Raw genomic sequence first — 25,341 nt, 5'->3', positions numbered from 1 at the left:
AAAGCTGCATTTTTGTAAGATACAAATCCATCATTAATGCATTTTTAATGTCAATGTTTACGGCTAAAATACCATAAGTCCATAATATTGCTTTCTCCAGTGAAAAGTCTGAATCAGGAGAGAAATATGCACAGATCAACCACCGTTTACACGCCTAGACAGCTCTAAACAATATATTTTGGTGGACTTTTTCACTGGATGAAGCATTATTATGGCTTATGGACTATATTTTGGCTAGAAGCAATGGTTTGAAGTTAAAAACATCATAATGATGGTTTTATGTTTTACAAACACACAGCTTTAGGCTTCACAAGATATTTTTTAATTAATTGATGGACTGGAGTGGTGCAGATTACCTGTGGATTATTGTGATGCTTTTATCAGCTGTTTGGACTCTCATTCTGACGGCACCCATTTATATTGTTCAACTAATTTAGTTAACTAATGTTAACAAATGAAGCAAAAGTGTTACCAAAATATATATAGTTAATTTGGTTGAGGCATCAAATGTCTCTTTCATGGGATGTTATCCAAAACCAGCCATTGAATTATTAGTGATAGATGCTTTATGTAAAATGACTAGTGTCGTAAGATGTCACAACTGTCAGTTTGAGTCTTCGGGATGGAGCTGGTGCTTCCCTGAAAACCCACATGTTCAACAACTGGTTGTATTTCAGTTTCCACTGTAAGAAAAAGCTTTTAAACAGATCTTTCTAGAACTGAAAAAGTCAACATGGCTTGTACACAAAATAAAGCATGGCATTATTACAGAAGTAAAATGATGCACATCTGTTTCGACAAAACAAAAACCCTTCCCAACATACACAAAAATGGCTTGAGAACAGAAAAACTCACGAAATGGAGCCAAGGAGGGAAAAGAGATATATAGAGTCAGCTTACACAGATATGACTGAATCAGTTGGACGTGTGTGTGTGTGTGTGTGTTTTTGTGGGATTATTAGTGTAAACGGCAGAGAACAGATGGAGGTAAAGTAGAGGAGACTACATACATCGTTCCCTTTATTCCCTTCCGTGTGATTGGCTCCAGAATCTTTGCCGTTGCGGACACGGACGCTGTGGTTTCCATTCTGCCACGTGATTGGCTGGTCAGCGCTGGGGGACGGCGGTGGGCTGTGGCTGGAGTGACTTCCTTCCTGTTTGTGCCTGTCGTTCCTGCACTTTGCATTTGATCTAGTTTGGGAGATCAAAATGAAGATGGATTGAGTTTAGCACTTAACTCACAAGTACAATGGCAGTGCACTGCTGAAAATGATTCGCTTATTTAGTATTTTTGTCTTTTTTTCAGGAAAATATCTACACATAAAAGAAGCACTTGGCTTTTGAGCCTGATTTAGCAGAGACCTTAAAGAAACTTACTAAAATGAAAGTAAGTTTCATTTGTAATTATAATATAAGATAATTATAATACAAGAAACTTACTAAAATGAAACAAACTAAAATTGCTTGTGAAGCAAAATGACATTTTTTTTTATTAAAATTAGGTGGTTTCATGCATTAAATAATAACAAACATCTCCTAATTAGAGAAGATTTTTTTTTTTTTAATTGCTTTTCCTCTAAATTCTGAAAGTTGACTTTTCTGAGCCCACTGGACGATAATTTTCTTGTTTTAAGGGGAGACACTGCAGGCAAAAACACTGTTTTTTCATGCACCTGTCAAATTTGAGATTTTGGGTTTTTTGGTTTTTCATAAAGTGTTTTTTCAGACTAATGGAAAGAAAACATCCAAAAGACACTGTTAAGTGTTTCTTTTATAGCACTTTATCTATTTGTGTCAATAGACGTCAATTACAATACATATTTTTAAAGGCTATTTTCTCAAAATGAGTTTTTTTTCTCCTGCACTGAGCCATAAATCTCCACTTCAGTAGCACTTACACACACCAAACTTTACATTTTTATTCCTGTCTATCCTGAAGGTTTTTTACAGAGGGATTTGTTCATATATAATTGTCTTGATTATATACAACATTTTATTCCCCCCAAAATTGTGAAAATATTTAGTTTTCTGTCTGTTCTAAGTATTTTCGGAATTATGGAGCGACAAAAATGAGATACCCAAAATTCCCTCTGTAAAAACATTTGACTCTAATATGTCACAACAATTAAACAAGAATTTTGAAACTGACTTCATCCAGTGTTTAGATTTTTGTACTAGAAATTTATGGAAATTAGCGCATATTTTATTAGATAATACCTCATTAGCATTTTTAAACCAAACATTTTAGAAAACTTGTAATACAAAAAGTGTTTGCAATTATCAATGTAATCAATCAAATGGGTAAGGCGATAACTATTAGTTATTTTCTATTATTCCCTATTATAGTTATTATTCCCTATTTGCCTGCAATGTCTCACCTTAAGAATAAACTCACTTAACATTCATAACTTCAGAGAACAAGACAATACTTTATACCTGTATATTTAGATATATATTCAGCTGTACTGAGTAAAAAATCTTTTTGTTTAGTGTGTGCATTGTGTACCACATAAATTAAACTATGTAGTTGAGGGATTGGCAACAGTTTTGACATGAAATGCAATTTTTACATTTTTGTGCTTAATGCAGTTTATTTAAAAGTTTAAAATTTGATCATCTGGGATTTTGAAATTGACCACTGCAGGTTTTTAAAACTGAATTTAAACTGCAGAAAAAATATTTACTTTAAAATGATATTATAAATTACATTTTATTATAATTATATTTTTACAATTATATTATTACAATTACATTATAAATTATATTTTATTATATTGGCTAAAGGGGAAAAAATGATTTTGAAAATTACATTTTTGAATATTTGTTGGAGCATTTTCTGATATTTCCATTTTTGTAAAAGAAGAAAAGAATACTATTATTCAGCAAGACATTTATATTACAAAATATATCTATTTAAAAATGCAGTTGTTTTGATCTTTCTATTCATCAAAGAATCCTGAAAAATAAAATGTATTATGATTTCAACAAAAATATAAGGCAACATTGATAATAATCAGAAATGTTTCTTGATGCTGAATAATGCTGAAAATTCAGCTTTGATCACAGGAATAAATTACATTGTAATATATATTCACATAGAAAACTGTTATTTTAAATTGTAATAATATTTCATAATACTGTATTTTGGTTAAATGCAGCCTTTGTGAGCTTTAAAATGTAGTGTAGGTCCTTACGCTATTTAATCATGTTAACGCCATGAAAAAACGCCATAGTTCCTGCGGTAAAATCATAATAAATGACTACAAATCTTCTTCAAAGAGTATTAGAAGCTTTTCTGTCATTGTGACTCATTCCCTTTCTGTGATGACAGTGGTGACTAATACCACATTACCACAGTCTTATTGTAGTAACCATGGTATTTGGCAGAAACTATGTTCACCATGCTAAATGTTTGTTAGAGGAGGTTTGTCGGGGGGCCTGTGAAATGGAGATAAGAGGCCGAATATAAGACGCACCTGCTGGGTGATTTGGAGACGCTGGCGGTGGAGGAGACGGATCCGCTGCGGGAACTACAGCAGCTGCCTCTGTGCTGAGAACTCCTGCTGGGAGACTCCACTGAACACCTGCGGGACACACACACACAAACACACGTCACACCACACACACTCACACACTCCGCCCACACCGCTTCATCACACACCTCACAGTCCGATTCATCATTCCGATTCATTCCTTTCATAAACAATCCATGCACGCGGCCTACAGGGACATGTGAGTGCTGCTATGTGGTTTCTAAAATGTTTCAAGTGGTTGTCAGTGCTAAGTAGTTGCTAAGGTATTCTAGATGGTTGCTGCATGCATGCTTACTATCCCAAGTGAAAAACTATACCTCTGATTGCTTGGAAAATTAATATCATTAAACTCTGTAATCTGCACTGGATTTTTTTATTGTCGGACTGAGGCATAATGATGCACGAAAGCATTATCCTGAACATTTAAGCCTTTTAAACCACAGAATAAATGCTACTCACCTCTTCTTCTGTTTGTTCTTGTCTTTGTGTTTGTTTTTGGGGCTCCCAGATCTGAAAGGAGAGAACACATCTAACCAAACAAGAATTGAATATGATGGAGCATAAAGTCTTAAAATCAAGCATAATCACAAGTTTATGTCACAAAATAGTTGTGTTTACAAGCTACAGCCGCTTCAGTGAACACTTCCGATACTCAGTTTTGTTCAAAACACGACAATCTCAGAAAAAAAGGTACAAAAGTTGTCACTGGGACGGTATCTTTTCAAAAGGTAATGTATACAGTTTAGGTACTAATATGTGACCGTGGACCACAGAACCACAGAAGTCATAAGGGTCCATTTTTTTAATTGAGATGCATACATCATCAGAAAGCTGAATAAATAAGGTTAGGATAGGACAATATTTGGGCGAGATACAACTATTTGAAAATCTGGAATCTGAGGGTGCAAAATATTGAGAAAATTGCCTTAAACATTGTCAAAAGTAAGTTCTTAGCAATGCATATTACTACTCAAAAATTAAGTTTTGATTACAGAATATCTTCATGGAACATGATCTTTACTTAATATCCCAAGGATTTTTGCCATAAAAGAAAAATCGATCATTTTGACACATACAGTGCATTTTTTGACTATTGCTACAATTATATATGTACTCACTACTGTGCACTCTTTAGGGGTAAATAAGGTGCAAATGTGTACCTTTTTCAAAGTTGCCAGCTTTTGTACCTTTTTTTCTGAGAGTGCAGACATTCATAAGCACAACTGCATATTCTGCCTTGTATTCTGAGTGATTTCAGTGAAACGATCAATACTTATTACTTTTATGTTATTTTCTTCAGTGTTTTCTGTGCAACTGTTCAAAGAGACCGCAGACTGCTATTGAACAAGTGTTTTCCAGGTCAGTCTGCTACTGTGGTGTCATTGATTTTTTATTTCTCTGCCCTTAAACAGCACATACAAGCAAAATAAACTGCGGTTGTCCACTTTACATGTCAATGGACGGCTCTTGGACAAACTGTGAAGTGAATGTTGGCTCTGCCAAACTAATGTGAATCCAGCACAGTTTCCAGACCATAAAATTGAACAGATCTCAGATTAGATCAGTGTTTACCTGTGTCTCCTCTTCCTCCTTGAGCCAGATGTGGACCTGAGACAGAGGAAATGTTGAGTAAGAGATTAGAATATGACCACCAGAAAAACGGCTCCTGTTTAGATCAGTGTATTTTGTAGTTTTAGGATTCAACATTCCGTATTTGGACTCTAAAGTCATGCTTAAAATGCCTGAATGCCATGCATTAGATAACGGAATATCAAAGCAAGAGTCATTTATTCTAAAGAAAGATGCACAAACACAATTTTCAAACGAAACTTTGATAAAAAATAAATTTGCTCAGTTTGAAATGATAAAAAATAGATCTAGTGTTCTGGCATATTAATAACTAAACAGAAAACTTCTTTCATACATCCACTAGCAAAAATGATTTTAAAAAGGTTACATTAGCGATGATACAGCATTTAAATTTAATTCTTTGTGATGTGATTTAAATATCCATATATTTTTGGGGGTCATTGTATGTTCTGATAAAGATTAAAATTACGGTTTTATACTGTAACACAGTTTCACTTTTAACATCTTTGCTTATTCCATACTGAAGGGAGAAACTGACTCTCTTTCTACACTCAATTTCTAACTCTCTTTCACACTTTTTCCCCATGGCTCACACTCAGTCTGACAGTATTGAAGCTGCTGTAATAGGACACTGACACAAGAATCCACCATGTTTTCGTAGTGTGTTCGCTATTATATACACCCGACACAAACAGATACGCATGCTCCCAAGTATCTGTCAGTCCTGTCATGTTTTCTTGATATGGGAAAAGGATAGGAGAGACGAAAGCTGTGATAAAGCCGTCAGGGTTACATGAGATGAATAAAAATGATCTGTCCTGTACGGAAAAGACTGCATTGAACTGGAGGAATATGCAGCATGTTGGTTGTTAAAGAATATATATGCACATTTAAAGTTGTTTATATTTTATAACACGACAGGGACAACCCAAAGTGCATGAAAAACTGAATAAACACTGTATGAAACTGTATCAGTCTGTGAGCTGGAAATTCAGAATAAATTATTCATTCAGCAGATGCTTTTATCCACAGTGACAAGCATTACATAAAAGCTTTATGTTTTATCAGTATGTGTTCCCTGGGAATTAAACACATGACCTTGGTATTGCTAGTGCATTGCTAACTCTATGTCAAGACCACTATACAGAGAATCATATACCGCTATGTGAAAAACCACCTTATGAATTTTAATAGAGTAGAGGTCATGACAAGAGGAAACTCAGAAGAATCCTGCATAGTGATACACAGATACACATACACTAAATGTAATAATAGAAAGACAGACAGAAACCAAAGCATCTAAAATGCTGACATGTACATTTATCAGTGTTTAGACAAGGATGTTTTTTCAGGCACAAAATACTGCTGATATTTCTGATATAAGAATAACATGAATATTTATAACAATAACATGAATATTTGATGAACGCAGAAAGGTCTTTGTGTAAAGCAGGCTCTATTTTTGGACACTAAGTTGAGTTTGCTTTATTCCTTGATGCTTCTGGTCAAAATACAAATGCCAATCATAAAATATTAACAAGAACAGTTTAAATCTGCCCAAGCTACTCTTCAAAGAGACTTTTTCTGATTTGTCAAAGATTAAAATCTGAGACCGTTCACCATACAAGTGCCACATAAAATATACTGTATAATACCTACTACTGTACATAAAGAAGTATGTAAAAACTGTGCATCACTGCTACATTGTTGTCACATGACCTCTTCATGTTGCACGTTCTATTAAATCTAAAATGCAAATGTTATTTTGCATTTTTAAACCAATTTTGTGTGTTAAAAGCATAAAACCAATTTAAGGCAATAAAAGCAAATAACAGGTCAAGAACATATAATAAAGTGATAACGCATTTAAAATAGCAGTTAATATCATGGTTGGATTATTTGTGTCATTAGAAATGGAAGTTAAGATTTAGTGCAATGCACTGTGGGATACAGTGTCCAATGCAGTGTTTAGTGTATAATGTTCATATTAGTATTTGTGTTGAAAATTTGCATACTGCATACAATACACACAGTATAGTCTGATAAATACTGGCAGGAAAATCTGTGTTAATTGATCGGTGAACAATGTACACCTGTGTGTTATGTAACCACACACACACACACCTGTCTCTTTTGTGTTTCTTTCCGCTCTTCTTCCTCTTGTCTCTGCGGGTTGGAGACGGGCTGTCAGCTCTGTGGGTCACACAAACACAACAACAATACTGATGGATGAAATAGCACACACACCATCATTTTCTTCCACTATTCACTGAATTATATTTTCACCATTGCATTTAAGAGTTTCTTGCTAAAGTGTGTCAAGCTTTACTAGTACTACTGCTTATTACTACAGTTAGTGAATAGAAAAGAAATCAATTCTTGGCTTAAAAAATCAAAACGACTCAAGTGAGAGATCACACTGGCAATTACAGGTTAATTTGAGCACATTGTGTTGCTGGATACAGTGTTTCTGTTGCGTAGTGTTCTTTTGGCCAGTATTGTAGGTTATTTAGATATTCTATGTATTGCATGCGGAGCATATGCAGTACTATGCACAGTATGTATTGGTTGCTGGGTGAACTGATTTTTCTGTACATGACGGTGCACTGTATTAAATCACTCAAGGCAAACTGACCGACTGTGTCTTCTTGCCTTCTTCTTTTTCCTCTTCTTTGGCCGAGGGGAAGGTGAACTGCTGGATTTCCTCTTGGATCTAGAGTGGAAGACAAAAAATGGAGTAAAATAAATGCAGTGTGTTGGATATATATAGTGCTCGGGAAAGTTATCCACATTTCACATTATGTCAGTTTTAATATAAGCAATCCAATCTGTTACATTACGTCGTTTTGAAAAGTAAAGCTATTTACATGTTGGTTCTGTGTTGCTGTCAGACTACATATGATAGTGCGGGAGAGGATTTAAGCAGTATTTTTATTTTGATGTTCTTTTCCAAATCTTAAATAAATCTTGACATAATTTGGAATATTTTGGAGCGTTTTTCTCATTGCAAAATAAACATGTGGAATTACCCACATTTGATCAATATTTAATCATATCCTATATATAGGATATTTTGTAAAAAGCTAGCTAAAACCAAGGTTTCTTGTGTGTTTATAGGTGTTGAGCTCAGAAGAGACGCTATGTGTTCTTCCTTTCTCTGCTTTTTACCTGCAGTCATCATAGGCAGTTGAATCTTGTTCGCAATATTCTCCATCCCAATCACAGTCTTCCTCATAGCCGTCAATGTATGCAGCATTTTCCACGTGATCTTCATCCCCGTGAGGAAGCAGTCTGACCCTGTGTATGTATGAAAGTCTTCATTTTACTCAAATGTATGTTCATTTTACTTTAAACTCTAGTATGTCAACCCCCTTCTTTTGCTCCTGATAAAGGACCTGCACCCACAAGCTAGGAAAGTCTGTATGTGCATGACTGAAACAAACACATTCAGCATATGCAACAGAACTCTTGACTCAATTTCATTTTTTGCAAGAAACATCTGAGACAAGGTTGATCCATGCAGCAACAACCTCTACGAAATAACATTTTCCTCAGGGTGAAGCCAACATCTGTTTATTTACTCTACTAATAAGAAATGATTATTTCTCAGAAACAGAATAAAGGTGATTATATGATGTGATAATGAGAGTGTCAAACTTCACAGTATTCCTGGCAAGGTACTAACAGATCTATTTTTCTGTCACACTCACTTTTTATAATCTCTCTCCCTCATTATAAAGCCTTAGCTTATCCTCATTATCCTTCCTAACATGTGTCTTGATGAATTAAAATTAGCATCTCACTACTAAAGGCGATCTTATCTAAAGCTGTAATGATCAGCTACTTCATCACAGTGGTAAATGTCACCATCCTGCTTCTGCAAAAGTGCTTTTATAAACAGCCGGACAGTCCTATGATGTAAAAGAATGGTTAAAAGACAACACAAGGGTTCTGTGATGAAACATACTGTATGGATCCTAAAGGTTAAATGACAACATAAAGGCCCTGTAATAAAACAGGGTTAAATGACAACATACTTCAAGCGTCCAATGATGGAACAAAAGCATTAAATGACAACACAAGGGCTCTGTGATGAAAAGGAATGGTTAAATGACAACATATGGGTTCTATGATAGAAAAGAAGGGTTAAATGACAACATAATGTTGCCATTTCACTCTGTTTCAGAACAAAAGGGTTACATGACAACTTAGGGGCCCTGTGATGAAACAGAAGGGTAAAATTACAATATAAGGGTTCTGTGACAGAACAGAGGGGTTAAATGACAACATAATGGTTCTGTAATGGAACAGAAACATTAAATGACAACATACTGTAAGGGTCCTATGATGGAAAAATGGTTAATTAGCAACATAATGGTCCTGTGATGGAGCATGGGTTAAATGACAACATAGAAGCCCTGTGATAAAACAGAAGGGTTAAATGACAATTTAAGGCTTCACTGATGGAACAGAAAAGTTAAATGACAATACAAGGGTCCTATGATGGAACAGAAGGGTTAAATGACAAAATACTCTTAAGGTCCTGTAATGGAACAGAAGAGTTAAATGACCATATAAGGGGCATGTGACAAAACAGAAGGGTTAAAATAAAATATGAGGGTTGTGTGACAGAACAGAACATTTAAATGACAACATACTGTAAGGGTCCTATGATGGAACAAAGGTCAAATGACAACATATGGGATCTGTGATAGAACACAAAGGTTAAATGACAACTATGATACTCGAATGATACTCTAAGGGTAAAATCACAACCTGAGCGTCCTCTGATGAATCAGAAGGGTTAATTAACAATATAAGGGTCCTATGATGAAATAAGGGTCAAATGACATCAGGGATCTGTGATAAAACACAAAGGTTAAATGGCAACATACTGTTAAATGGCCCTGTGATAAAACAGAAGATTTAAATCACAACGTAAGGGTCCTCTGATGAAACAGAAGAGTTAATTGACAATATAAGGGTTCTATGACAAAACAGAAGGGTTAAATGACAACATAAGTGTCCTATGATGGAACAGAAGGGTCAAATGACAACATAAAAGCCCTATGATGGAACAGAAGTGTTAAATACAACATAAGAGTCCTATGAAGAAACAAAAGGGTTAAACAACAACGTAAGAGCCCTATGATGGAACAGAAGGGTTAAATGACAACATAAGGGTCCTCTGGTAGAACAGAAGATTTCTAAGATGAAGCAGAAATCTTGTGTTGATGGAGCTATAATGGCTCAGACTCTGAATTCTTGTGGATAGAACAGCAAGAACAGGATGTTAGGTTTAAGATGAAAAGGCTTTTTTATTAGATTGGTCTCTGGGTGAAGGAAGTGATGAACGGTCACTGAGGTTTCCTCTGGGCTGTGCAATGGCATTAACACAGAGTCATTTGTGACCTGTAGAAAGTATTAAATCATGATCATCCCCTCCTTCTGCTCCTGATAAAGGACCTGCACCCACAAGCTAAGAACATTTCTATGTGCACAGCTGAAACACACACATTCAGCCTATAAGCAGCAGAACACTACATTTCACTTCTAAACCTATTTCAACATGACTTCATGTAAGGCTTGTCTTTATGCTAGGCAACAAAGGTACATTTCCCATTATCCCCTCTGACAAGATGAGATTAAAAAAAAGAAAACATAGCTATAGCCTTAGTTACGCATCTAATGTTCATCATTTGCTCTTCATTTTGATGCACTAGTGCTGTAAAAGTTTGTGTTTGTCGGTAGGTAAAAAATAGTCTTCCCAAAGATTCATTTTAGTAAATCAGTTTGTTCATACAGTTCATGTAAATGAACCAGGAAGAAAAATGATTCATTTCAATCCCTGTGTAGCACTGCATTGCATTAGTTAGCTAAACGGTTTTTCCAGCCAGTTACATAAATTAGGGTGTTTCTAGTTCTGGTAATTGTATTTAATGTACATTTATCTATTAAATATGCAATATCTATGCACTGGCACTGAGATTTGCATTATGGATGGTTTCTATCAGTGCTGGTCAGCATTATCATTAATCACAGTAATACAATGTCACACACAAACGCTATCCGATACTGTCTCTACAGGAAACACACACTATATTCTATTACGTGTGGAAAATAAGATCAGAGCGGATCAATCGCTTGCTAGTTTACTGTCTGACAAACATCATGTGTGATTGACTCACGGTGGACGTGGGTGCAAGCCTTCTCGAGTTATCACACCCTCCTTCTCCATCAGCATCTGTCGAAACGTTCCAACCTTCTGCCGGATTTCTTCTTCGGAATACCTGCAAACAAAAATCACCTCAATAAAACACAATTTAAGGAATCATTCAAGTCTGACGATAAAACAGGTGAAAATTCCCAGCAAACATTGAAGGAAGGAACCAAAGAACTTTAACTGACCCTGCCAGAAACCACCCAGAAAAACTTTTGCATGGGTCACCACTCAAAAAGTTGAAATGTCTAGTTTTAATCTTGCCTATTTTAGAAATGTGCTGAAAATGTGTAAATAAACGCAGCATGGAAACACCCAGCCCGGCCAAGTGTTTGGATATTAAACGGGCCATTCTCATTTTCTCCGGAGCGCATCCATCAGGAAATAAGATTACCATAGTGTGTGCGTGCGACTGTCATGCCACACAGTTTGGCTGTAATGTGATTTCCGATGCACACAGCTGCCTGCAGGGGGCGCCGGGCCAGAGAAACACTTTTTATATTCATTCAGTGTCTCGATGCAGAAATCTGTGGGTGGCAAAGGTGACTTGAGAGTCAGCACACTTAAACGACGCTTTATAACATTTGAGCACATACTGTGCAAAAAGAGATTGAACTGAAATCTTGTTTCAAGTGAGTTGGCTATGTATGTAGAACAACATGTTGAGGCACCACCGATGTGCTACCTTCTTTTGTCAAATTCTAAGATAAAGTTGCATGCAACATGCTGAGTGAAAGAATCCATCAAACATATGAAGAGAAATATGTGAGAAATTGAAGAAAATTGTAGAAAAACAGTTCAGTTTCAAAACTGAGCAAGTTTGCACACAGAGGTCGAAGCAGCACATGATGCTTATGTTGAGGTGTGTTGATGTATGTCATGTGAAAGGGTCTTAACACAGCGGCACATGAAACCTGCACCTGCTGTCTGATTAAAAGTAGACTGGTGTAACCAGGGGCAACCATTATGCATTCAGTTCAGCTGGTAATGTATGGCATCACAATAGCAGGTTTTATCAGCCTCTGCCCAGAGCAGCTGCACACAGCGGCCCACGAGGAAGATGATGTGCGTGTTTGTGAATAAGTCAAACTTTGCCGCTATAAAAGCTTGTGCTGGAGGCGCTGGAGATAATGCTGCTTTATCAAATCCATTCCGACATAGGCGCACACACACAAAAGATAAAAATGAATTTCTATGCTTTTTCGTAGAATATGAGCAGCGGGACAGCGGGCCGAACACACATTTTATTGTTTTTCACCTTCCTTTATTGTTTTTATACTGAGCTCATGATGATGCTTTTAAAATCCACAAATGCAATAAACACTTTTGCATTTTCAAATTGCATTTAAAACTTTATTTTGCACATTTATTAAGCTATTTCCCTTGAGGAATTTTACTAACTGTAAAAAAAAAACTGTTTAGCATTGCACATTGCTTGCTATTTCACTCTCTGTTTATACAAATAAGTGGAAGGCACTCCATGTGCTCAGGTTAAACATATGCCATGCATGCCCTGCAGGGGGCTCTAGTCATATTTGGAAAGAGCGACTGAAACACACACACTCACACACACCTACATGCTGGCCACAATGGATAAGGCCTTATTAAGCCAATTAGACAATAATGACAAGAGCAAAGTCGCCATCATTAGCAAAAGACTCCTGGGACATTAATGCACCTTCTGTCTGTTTTGTTTAACCGTGAATCGATAGCGCTGATTAACCTCGTTTAATAGCACATACTCCCCGTGCACCTAATGAAGCTGACGGTTCAATGCAGAGCATATAGAGATGGATTATAGTGGAGGGTACGGCAAACCGGAAGTGCAGATTATTGATCGATAATGTCAGTACTGATGGTGCAGACTGTACCAACAAATTGCCAACTCATGCATATTTTATTGCAGTGAACAAAGTTGGTTTTATTGTTGAACAAGGTCAACTTAGGTGTTTATTGTTAACTTGACTTGCTATGTCTGTATTATTGAATCACTGAGTTGTTACACTCTAAAAAAAATGCTAGCTTATTTCTTTAACCCAAATGCTGGGTTCAACCTGTTGGGTCATTTTATTGGGTTGTTTTTAATATTTTTAAGTTGCTGGGTCATTTTTAACAATGGGTTATTTTTTCTACCCAACCGCTGGGTTGAGCCTGTCTTTGACAAAACAATCCAGCTACTGAGTTACAGTCAAAGCGTGGGCTTTTTGAGTCCTCTACAGGAGATACCCGTTCTCAGCACCACCGATTTGGTGCACTTCTTCAGCGAAATAAACGTTTGTATACATTTTATTTCATTTATAACACCTTTACTGTGCTGTAAATTGTATTATTATCGTCATACAAGGACAAGATGTCAGTCAGCTGTCAATTCACATGAAGAAAACGCCTTTTGCCTTGCATAAAAAAATGGATTTTATTCATTATAGTACTGAGTTTATTTAATTTGATGGTAAAATATGTTCTCTAATGTCATACTGTTTGTTTATGTGCAGTTTTGGGAGTCATTCATGGCATCTTTCAGCTATGAGTAAAACGCAAGGCTGCGGTCTGAAGTTCGCAGTTACACCGGCAAACATAAAAATGCCCTTTTAAGAAAAACATGCTGTTTCTTGATGTTTTAAATGTCAAACCTACCAGTTTTAAACACTAACAGGTCTTTCTCTCAAAAAAACAGAACAGAACGATTAGATACACTAAAATTAAAATGCTACTTTTAAATGTTACATTTTTATGTCTAAAATGCTTGTTAAACGAGTTTAAGTGTAATATACCCAAATAAATTCAATTTGTCTTGTATATTGTCCATGTGTTCTTGCTTAATGATACATGTTCACTGTGATTATTGCTGTTCCTCTAGTAATTCTGTGTGTATTTTTGATAAATCTTTAAATAAAATAACCCATGTTTGGTAAAAAAAAAATGCAACCCAACCAGCTGGGTCAAAATAACTCAGAATGTGTTCTGTCCAATATTTACCCAGCGCTGGGTTGCAAAATAACCCAAGTTGGGTTGTTTTTAACCCAGCATTTTTTAGAGTGTACCCTGCTAACAAGGAATATTTTCAGAACGTTCTTCTAGTATTGGCAGTAGAACATTCGTTCACTTATCTGGTCTTTAATGATGTTCTCAAAACTTTAGCACAAACATGATTATGTTATGATTACATGATTTATTATTTCTGAAACATTTTATTTGGACGTTCATCTAACGTCGTTTTACATCTCACCTGTTTCAGAATGTTCAGAAAACATTAAAAAGTAACATTCTTTAATTACAAAAATTAAAAAATGGAATGTTTCTTTAATGTTCAGGTAAAACTAAGATTTTAAACATTTAAAAAACTGGAAGTTTAGAATGTTCAGAGAACTTTCAGAAACAAGATAACATTTTCATAACATAATAAGAATGTTCTTAGAACATGTTTTTTTCTTTAGCTGGGTAACAGCTGAAAGTTTAATCAAATGAATTCACACATTAATCATTAAATGTGATTTTTAAATGGTTCATTGAAAGGAACTGGCTCAGAGAGAGAGAGAAAACTGTTACGTTTGACATTTAAAAGTTTCTGAAATGCATCAAGAAACAGCATGTTTTTCTTAAAATAAACCGGAGTAAAATGTTAATGCTTTGGAATGTACTGAAGGAAACTAAGCTTCATAAATATGAATTTATTAAATAGTTCTCATACTGTGCAAAACCAATTACAACTTAAGCATAAGTGTATAAATGTGTCTTACCATATTATTTAAATTAACACAACACTGAAATTTTTTAATTACCTTGACTTTAAAGAAGTGTTTATTAACCATGCTATGAGTTCATCTAATCGGTTGGTGGTTTACAGTAAGGTTAAGCGCTAAGGTTCAATACAAAGGTTCACGTGGAGCCCTCATACATATTTATGAGCCTCAGACTTGTCTGGGAATCCAGTTACACCACGAACTGCATCTTTCCTTACTGGAGTCCATCTATCTATCCGTCCATCCACTGACTTGAGTCTCAGCATGCTTCTCCAGGGAACGTGTCAATTATACATGAAGCCTCATCCTCGTCTCCATCTGTCCGTTCCTGTCTCTCTGGCCACGGATGGGTCTGATCCTGGAGGTGGGGGCAGATGGAAGCATTGGGCCGCTGGCATAGCCAGTGGCGGTGGAGCGATTAACCGGAGCGCCGCTCCAACAGTAACACTCCACTAATTGGTTCCTGCTGGGGTGAAAATGCCAGACGACCAACTACTGCTGGATTTTTTCACCTGTTTTATCATCCGACAGGTGCAAAAACACAAGGCCAGTTGCTTAGAATAGAACAGCACATCTCTGCTCAATGAACAGAGAAGCACAAACGCTTAAAGGATTTAGTTTACACTACACATTTTTAAAAAGAAATTCAGTGGAGTTATTACACAACTTAAATGCATGAAGTGAAAAACCTTAATTTGAACTAAAAAATAAGTAAAACATGAAAACGTATAAAAACTAAGAATGAGTCTTATGCATACAGTAAATGAGGTGCGCTTCATCCATCTGCCTATTTAATCAAGCTAAAACGAACTGGGTGGGTAAGAAAGTGTGTGTTGGGGGAGGCTGTATAGAAGAGGTTACAGGGTTAAAGACTTTACGGGGGGAGTGTCGCATCGGTTTATATCCACAGCATCAGAGAAAAGCCTCCAGTCGCCATTATAACAGCAGCCGCCCAATTTAATTCCCCGTCGCTCTCTGAGAAACACCCCTGCAATTATCCTGCACAATCCCTCCGATATCTGATTCATAAAGACAAGGCCTTAGCTTAAAGGAACAGTACACCTAAAAATGAGCAGTGTCAACATTTATTCACCCTTGTGTTACTCCAAACCTATGACTGCTCTTCTTTTGTGGATGTAAATATCAGACAGTTTTTATGTGACAAAACAGGCCAAGCTGGAAAGTTAAGATTGTTGTTGATTTTGTAGAAGTTGTAAATAAAACAAAGATTACTAGAGTACTAGAGTAAAATACTATTAAAATAATACTCTTTCTGCTTCAAAACTTCATGTTTAATGCAATGTGTTACTTGCCATTTCTTTTACTCCAAATCTTTTAAGTGTAGTATTTATTTTTTTGATTTAATTATTGTATTTGCTCATCATTGTAAAGTCAACTAGTTTGAGAAAATGTAACAATTTAAAACTGACAGTAAACTGTATTTGGAAACAGTATCTAAACATAAAAACCTGACTGCTGAAAATTTTCTTGTGATCGTATTTCTGATTATTTTTCATATACCCCTAACATGTTTGGTTATATTTCTTTTTGTTTGTACAATATGCTTAATTCTACAACCTCTCAAACCTTATTATGCTTGATCATGAGATGCATATTAAGTCAAACCTGCAGCGATGCATCTTCATGAGTCACGTTTGAATATGCATAAATGCAAATGAGATTCAAGAGCAACAATGAACTCCCACAAAACTATCATGTGATTTATAATATAATGCAAGAGTCATGCTAGCTACTGCCTTTTTAGTCACTGTATGCAAAACAGCTTGAGGGATTCTTCAAAATCTCATTTGTGTTGCAGGAATGAAGTCATGCGGGTTTGGATCGGCATGAGGGTGAGTAAATGATGACAGAATGTTATTTTTGGCTGAACTGTCCATTTAAAAAGCCTCAAGGAAGACATGTGGCGGTCTCTTGTACAAACAGAGATAAGCGGAGGACGTGTGGCCGCTGAAGCATGTTTAACACAAGAAAACCAGATCTTCGGCAAACGCAACATAGAGCTCGTCTGACTTTCACAGAGCTGCACGCCGTCTGCCGCTACTCACACTGGGACGAACATATGGAGAGCCAACATCCTAAAGCAGAGCACAATTACTCATCATACTGAGTGTGTGTGTGAGTGTGCTGCCAGATGGCTGATCCACCACCCTCCTCCATCTCCAACATCCTGCTCCACAACACCGTCATCAATCTAATAACCATTACTCAGAGCTCCTAACAAGCAAAAGTCCATTTTACACCAATAAGAGGACACAGAGAATGCAAAGAAACATGGGATGGACCTCATTCATGTGGCTTTTACAGAGAGACAGTAGAAGTGACTGGAAACCTGTTCGATTACATTCATTATTTTGAAAATTCCACTGGTGGTGCAGAAGTTACACAGTTTGCTTTTAAAGGGGCTATATTCTACAGTTTGCGATTTAGTTTTTTATAAGCAATGATTCTATTCTATTCTATTCTATTCTATTTCACCAAAAAATTAAAATTCAGTCAACATTTACTTACACTTTTGTCATTCCAAAACACTGTTGTTACTGTCAACTAAAACAAAAACTATTAAAATAATTTTCCTTATTGAAATAATGTTGAAATAAAATTCATATTGGAAGCAAAACATATTAAAAAAAAATTTATTAAATTCAAAAGTTAAAGTAAAAAAATACTAAAAATAAAACTGATCAAATAAAGCTAAATAGAAAGTATATATATATATATATAAATTGACAAACATGACAAAAAACAGACAAAATGACTAAAACTTAAACTAAAATTAAACTGAAAACAGAAAATATCAAAGCTAAAATCAAAGCCAATTTAAAATATTAAGAAATACTATAATAGTTCAATCGGTTCAGTTCAATTTTATTTATATAGCACATTTAAAAACAACCATGCTAATAGAATATAAATAATTATAAAATAACGCTGATAGTTCTGTGAAAACCCGTGGCTTTCTTTCATATGTAGAACACAATAATATATATATATATATATGTGTGTTCAGCAGAACTGTACATCATCTATAAACAAGCTTTCCATTGATGTATGGTTTGTTAGAATAGGACAATATTTGGCTGAGATACAACTATTTGAAAATCAAGAATCTGAGGGTGCAAAAAAATCTAAATATTGAGAAAATCACCTTGTTGTCCAAATAAAGTTTTTAACAATGCATATTCCTAATCAAAAACTAAGTTTTGATATATTTACGGTAGGAAATGTACAAAATATCTTCATGGAACATGATCTTTATGTAATATCCTAATGATTTTTGGCATAAAATAAAAACTGATCATTTTGACCCATAAAAATGTATTGCTGGCTGCTGTTACACATATATTTGTGTTACTTATTTCTTGTTTTTAATATTTTTATAAATGTCTAACTTATATATTTATTATTATTATAATTAATATTTATTTCTAATATTTTATCTTATTTTTATTGATTACTTGCCACCTTATTCTAATACAGTTTGTATTGTTGTTTGTTATTGTTATATATCATATATTCACTTTTCTTGTCATTACTTGTTTTTTATATATTGGTTTGGCAATATTGTATATAAACAATATTTAAAACTGAAAAATTAAAATGTTTATTTTTGGCTGGACTATCCCTTTAATAACATTAAGTACACACATTTTCCTTCAGACTTTATTTTTTGCATCAAACTGACAGATTGGTGTCGTCCTTCCACTAATAATCTAGTGGTGGATTTAAATTAAGGTTAACAGTGTAGTACACTAATACAGTAGATCCCCACTCGACTGACCAATCAGATGACAGGACTGAAACTATCCATTTTACACACGGTATGCACAACTAAACAGCTGATAAACCAAACACACTCTCCTCTATTTCTCTGATGTGTGTTGATGAATGGAGGCAGAAATTCAGGCCCACTCAGCACCTCATTCACTAAGCATTTAAGCACGTTAGCAGATTTCTAATCCCGAACTGAAGCAAATCTTTCATCAGCTTTTGTGCGCTGAGCCGGTTCCCCCGCGGTGCTGTTTGTGTGCTTTATCACCATCATTCATTCTGCCTCAAGGTCACACAGCTGCTGTTTAATTAGAGACACTCAGAGCTGCTTCAGAAGGCCGTCAGACGCGGCCCGAGCGCAGACGTCTGCAGGACGTGCGGATTAGAGCAGATGTCAGTCATGCCGCAAATCCTCCACCACATCACAAATACTGTCGTATTACAGGCTGTTTGCTTTACTGCTTCCTGCAGTGCTGTGGATCGGTCAGAACTGCACTGAGAATGACTTTTAAATTCTAGTTCAGTTACTGAATTTGAGGCAGGGATATTATAGTTGACTAAAACTGAAACCATTTAACTTTAAACCATTAAAAAAAAAGTTAAATGTAAAGTAAACAAACTGAAACTTAAAACTCTTAAAACATTTTTGTAAAATAAATATTAGCTGAAATAAAACATTTTTACATTTATATCTTTGAATATATAAAAATATGTAATATTACTTTATATTATTTTAACATATTCAAATATTAATTTATTATTATAATTTGAGGCACTAAAATAACTCAAACTAAAACTGAAATTAAAAAAAAATTAAACTAAAATAAAACTAACAAAAAAATAAGAAAATAAAATACAAAAACATAAAAATAAAAACTGACTCAAGATACTTATTAAATAAAAACTATAATAGTATCACAATTCTTGAAAATAAATTGAAATAATAAAAAATAAACAAACAAATTATGCAACTACAAAAACAAAAGGCAGCATTTAGTTTATACACAAAAGTTTAGGGATGGTAAGAAGTAAGAATTACTTTAAGATGAATTTATGAATAGTTTTATGAATAAAAGCAATAATTTCTTCTTAACCCCAAACTTCTAAACAGGAATGTATATTTCATAAAATTGAATAAATTATATTTTTTGGATCAGGGTGAAAGAACAGTTCATTTTCTAGAATGTTGAACTTTTTTTGAATTTTAATTCAGTAAATTCCACTTCCTGTCATTCTGATTTAAATTACAATTCAACTTCCTAAACTGAATTGTAAATTGTAGTTTGTGCTATTAAAGGTATGTTAGATAACTAGCTAGTCAACAGTCTAACTCACTAAATGTCTGCATTTCCAATAAAAGCTGCATTGAAAATGAAAACTAAGCACAGAAGAGGACTTTGTGGCAATATTTAGAATGCAGTTGTGAATTATGAATTGTTCTTAGATCAAATCAAGGTTTCTGTTCTTGTTCTTGCTTAGATGTTTCAGGCCTCAATGCATAAAGGAATACCAGCACTGCATTTCTGTATCAAAAATAATGCAGGACTAAATAAAACAACAGCATGGGCAACAATGCACTGTGATTTAATATTCTGCTTCATGTTTTTGCTGTTCATGTGACGTCTCATGCATGAAAACATCACAAGTTTCCTTTGCAAAACTCAACAATTTTGGGGTCATATTCAAATTTTTTTTTTTTTTCTTTTTTTTTTTTTGCAGCTGTATGTAAAAGAAAGATTACTGGAGTACATTTTACAAAAAAAATTCAGATTCTCAACTTTACAATTTCATGTTTTTTTTTTTTTTTTTTTGCTTTTTTCTTTCAAATTGTTACTTGCTATTTGTTTGTAATCATTTGTGAAATTTACTGAGTAATGCAAATTCTTAAAAATATATTACAAATGTTGCATTATAAGCACAAAATATAATTTATTTGAAGTATATTGCTAAATATTCATATAAAGGCCCATAGCCAGCTATGAGGTCACAGACTATGGACCTCTGTATATTTTTCATGTTCAAAAATAAAATTTGTTCTCTGAATTACTAATTTGCTGCTGAAATCCTTATATGGATATCTGTATGACATGTATAATTCAGTTTACACAGTTTGCAAGAATGTTTAGCATCCGTGGTATGAAATTGATCGCTACGAAACGCAGACAGAGTGAACAAGGTTTTAGAAAAAGAGAGTTATAAGTTGAGGGTGCAGGCACAGCCTCTGTGTTGCCAGATCCAGCTATTATAAGCATCTCTGGACTTGTCTTTTCCAGGTAATTTGACAGTTTATAAAGTTAACAAAGTAGGACGTTGGCGTTCAGGGTCAGCGATATCTTCATTTTATCTTATTTGCAAAAGATTTAAAATAATTTCGGTTCATGTTTGTTTGTTGTAATAGCAATATCTGGCAACACTGCATCGCCTTCACTTTAACTGAGAGTAATAATAAAAGCCCACGGACAGGTTATTGCTGACAGGTCTAGGGTTGGGTATGGAAAATCGATTCCGATTCCAGAATCGGATACTTAAGGTCAGGAATTGGATACTTCATGTGAACTTAAAAAATTTTGATTCCGCCTATCAGTTCCTATCTTTTGTTTGTTTGTTTTTTTCATCTGTGAGGACCTGACCTAGCGATCTGCCAGGACCTTGCTCACTAATCTTACCGCATAGCGCTCCAAAGTATGTCTACGCTTGCGATCAGAAGTCGAAAAAGCAAAGTATAATATTTGTGATAAGCTATCATCCGTTTGAAGGTTAATTTGACATTCTGAGTAATCTTAAAGATTTATCGATTATGTTGTTATGCCAGCAGAAAGGGGGCTGTTAATAATGTATTTGTCTTGATCATTCATTCGAAAACACTGATTCATCCAGTAATGAACCAAGTAAATCTTGAATGAATCACTGAATCATTTACTTATAAATTAGGCCTACATGTGATTTTGTTTAGTTGTCTAATGTTTTTTTCTTCAGAATCGTAAGAGAACCACAACTTCCATTTAAAACAACAACAACAACAACCCAATTTATCCAGAATCACACAGCTCTATTTTGCAAACAGCTCTTAAGTGAATCTGTAGCCTGTAGCCTGTTGATTTTTGTTCATAGTATTCAGCTGCAACTATATGTTTAGCAAAAAAAGAAGCAGAAAAAATATACTTGATATCATCTTTTATTCACATTGGAATCGAAACACAGAATCGGAATCGGAATTGACAATATTCTAACAATACCCAACCCTAGACAGGATGCCACATTCAGAGAAACGCAAAAAATACCATGATATTATCTGTCAGAAACGTTATCAATGCTGTCAAAAACAGTAGCTTTTAACAAAGTAGGAGACAGAATGAAAAGAAATACGTAAACACTACAGCCATGAAGTCTATGTCAGTATAGTTGTTACATTTTCACAAATCATGCTAAAAACATTAATAAGAGCACTAGATAAAATGAGATATATAGCAATAGTTATTAATAAAAACTATAACTATAATATGTATTGTTGCATTAATAATAAACCACTGATAAAATTATATACCCCTAACTATAATAAAGTATTAACAAATTTTGACCCAATAAATAGGGTATGATTTAAAAATGTTCTTTCACAGACATCTACATCTGTCTCTTTTAAATTGTTTATAGTGTATATAATGTAGCTGTATTTGTATTTGTAGGAGGTTATTATACACAGTTTCTTTGACCTCACCAATTTTCAAAGCCTGGCTACGGCCATGTTCATATATATGCACATTCATATGTTTAGAGGGACACTTAAACCTATTTTTTCAAAAAGTTGCCATCATTTTTACTTTTTTTCAATTTTTCAATTTTAATCAAGTTTCAATTTGACTTTAAACTGTTGATTTATAAGCACAAAAAATAAGTATATTGCACAATATTTAAATACATGCAAATTAATGCATTCAGAAAATAGACTGAATGTATTACGTAATTCACAAATCAAACTTAAGTTAGTTGCCAAGACAACATTTAAAATTTAAAAGTTTAAATTTGACTTAAACTGTTGATTATAAGCACAAAAAAATACTTTTTTTAACTGAATATATTAACCTAAATGATTGTTTCAGCAGGTTGCCAATGCAACATTTTTAATTTTATGTTATTTTATATCAGTTTCATTTCAATTAACAATTTCAGGTTTTTTTATAGCTTTAGTTTTAGCTTACAATACCAGCACTGGTGAATCACTTAAGAGGCTCCTGTCCATTTAGGATGCAGCTTTGGACATAGTACACAGCAAGCAGATAGATGAAAAGTCAGTGTATAGGCTTTGGAACAGAGGTAGTGTCTACCTGGCAACCATATACATACTGATTAAATCCTATTTTACAGTACCAAAGCACACATAAACACACACACACACACACACACACACACACACACACACATATATATTTGGTCCCGTCAGAGACTCACTCACCCCTGTTCCTCCATCATCTCCTGAAGCTCCATGCATTTCAGCTCCACTCTCCTCTTCCTCTCATGGTCCAGAATCTCACGGTGAGCCTTTTTCACCAGGACGGGCTCAGGCGGGACGCTCTCTTCCTCCTCCAGCTCCTCGTTAACTTTGGGACGTGTGGCCGCGGGGGTCTCGGGCTGCAGCGGGACCCCGTTAGCAGCGTCCTCAGGGGAGGGAACCCTCGCCCCATCGTACATGGCCACAGCACTCTGACAGACACAAACACAGAGAGAGTTAGACATGAGATCTGAGGTTAACATGATTCTACAGAACATCACAGACCAGGGTTATTATAGTTCACTACAGCTAAAACTAAACGCATTAAAAAAAATAATGGAATAAATAAATAAATAAATATTTCAGCAAATTTTTTACATTTTCATTTACTGTAGTTTAAATTGATGTTATAAAGCTAAATAAACTAAAATGAATAAATAACAATTTATAAAATAAAAAAAATACATATATAACTAATAAAAATGTCAAAGACACACAACATTTATAAAATATTTTTAAATTAAATATAAATTATAAAATATTTTCTCTAATTATTATTTAATTATTAAAATATTATTAAAAATATATAAAAATTAAAAAACTGAAATGAATAAAACTACATATTTTAAAAAACAATAGCTAGTAAAAATAATAAAAACAATATTTTAAGCTTTTAACTTCAACTAAAATTAATAAGATAATGGAAAATATAAAAATAAAAATGAGTTTAAAATATTGCTAAGAACTAAACTAGTATCTCAACGATACTAAAATAATGTAAATACTGCACATGTTGAGAATGGAAGCTTATATTTGATTAATTCTAACTTGATACAAATAAACAAAATTATTTTAAAACAAACAAGTTTTAATAAAATACATTAACATTCAAAGATAAAAGAAATGAATATTTAAGTAAGCATGCTTAAGCATAAGTTGATCAAAAGTGTCAGTAAAACACTTCTAAAATACTCCAAATAAATGTTGTTCTTTAAATTGAAAAAAAATGTGAAAAAGAAAATATATCATGGTCATATTTCTAAAGAATCATGTGACAATGAAGACTGGAGAAATGATGCTGAAAATTCAGCTTTGATCACAGAAATAAATTACATTTTACAATATATCCATATAGAAAAGAGTTATTTTAAAGTGTAATAATATTTCACAATATTACTTTATTTTACTGTATTTTTATCTAATAAATGCTGCCTTTGTGAGCCGAAGAGACTTTCAAAAACGCTACAAAATCTTCCCAGCCTGAATCTTTTAAACGGCAGTGTATAATCAATGCAAAAACTGCCATCAAATCAACCACATCACCACATTCAGACCTCACTGTCATTAAGAGGATAACAGAAACTGCTGTATAAAGAAATAAGACATGACTGTTTTTTGTGCTGATCATAACAATACAAGCAGGAATAGAGATATGCTTTCATTTTCACCCATACAGGACACTGCAACTGCATGTATAAATTAGGAGCAATTATCTCTTCTGTATGTAAGTTTGGCTTTTATAGTTCGCATTCACAAATGTAAGCTCTATTTAACATTATAGAAAGCATGAACTCACAGGGATCGCAGGGATGTTGGACACACACAATGACTCAAAGGCTGCTCTGCTGATTGAATAACACAGTCCATTGTCACATTAACATCCGGCCAGTAATTCTCATCCACAAAGAAGATACTCTCACCTAAATGAATTGGTATAATAAATGGCAGTAGCTTTTGCTGAGCTGATTGAATCATATTGGCTGCTGGCAATATACCACAAAAATGAGAAAGGGAGAGAAGTGTCTGGATGAGATCCCAGAACCTGCGGCTAATGGTCTCGCATTTCAAAATAGAGACTCGGTTCAACACATTCACTTCATCACTGTCACCGCAAACTCTCACATGATATTTCGCTGCATGAGCTCGCTGCTGCAGCTTCACATTTACATAAAGGGTTTGCTGTTCCTTTGGATGTCATGTAAA

At 34.5% G+C, this 25,341-nt stretch overlaps 1 protein-coding gene across 1 annotated transcript in view; it reads right to left on the bottom strand.

The window, feature by feature from the left end:
- srrm3 (serine/arginine repetitive matrix 3) overlaps nucleotides 1-25,341 on the bottom strand; it is a 93,023-nt gene that overhangs the window by 21,380 nt on the left and 46,302 nt on the right. The window contains exons 2-10 of the mRNA XM_051109639.1: nucleotides 23,323-23,570; nucleotides 11,312-11,413; nucleotides 8,292-8,420; nucleotides 7,759-7,836; nucleotides 7,248-7,316; nucleotides 5,106-5,141; nucleotides 3,993-4,043; nucleotides 3,477-3,584; nucleotides 1,011-1,191 (exon numbers count right to left, since the gene is read on the bottom strand). Coding sequence (XP_050965596.1) covers nucleotides 1,011-1,191; nucleotides 3,477-3,584; nucleotides 3,993-4,043; nucleotides 5,106-5,141; nucleotides 7,248-7,316; nucleotides 7,759-7,836; nucleotides 8,292-8,420; nucleotides 11,312-11,413; nucleotides 23,323-23,558 — 990 coding nt within the window. The 5' untranslated portion in view covers nucleotides 23,559-23,570. The remainder of the gene's footprint in view (nucleotides 1-1,010; nucleotides 1,192-3,476; nucleotides 3,585-3,992; nucleotides 4,044-5,105; nucleotides 5,142-7,247; nucleotides 7,317-7,758; nucleotides 7,837-8,291; nucleotides 8,421-11,311; nucleotides 11,414-23,322; nucleotides 23,571-25,341) is intronic.

Source organism: Labeo rohita, chromosome 5 (genome assembly GCF_022985175.1).
Source record: "Labeo rohita strain BAU-BD-2019 chromosome 5, IGBB_LRoh.1.0, whole genome shotgun sequence".
Classification (NCBI taxonomy): domain Eukaryota; kingdom Metazoa; phylum Chordata; class Actinopteri; order Cypriniformes; family Cyprinidae; genus Labeo; species Labeo rohita.
This window is presented reverse-complemented; position numbering and strand designations above follow the sequence as displayed.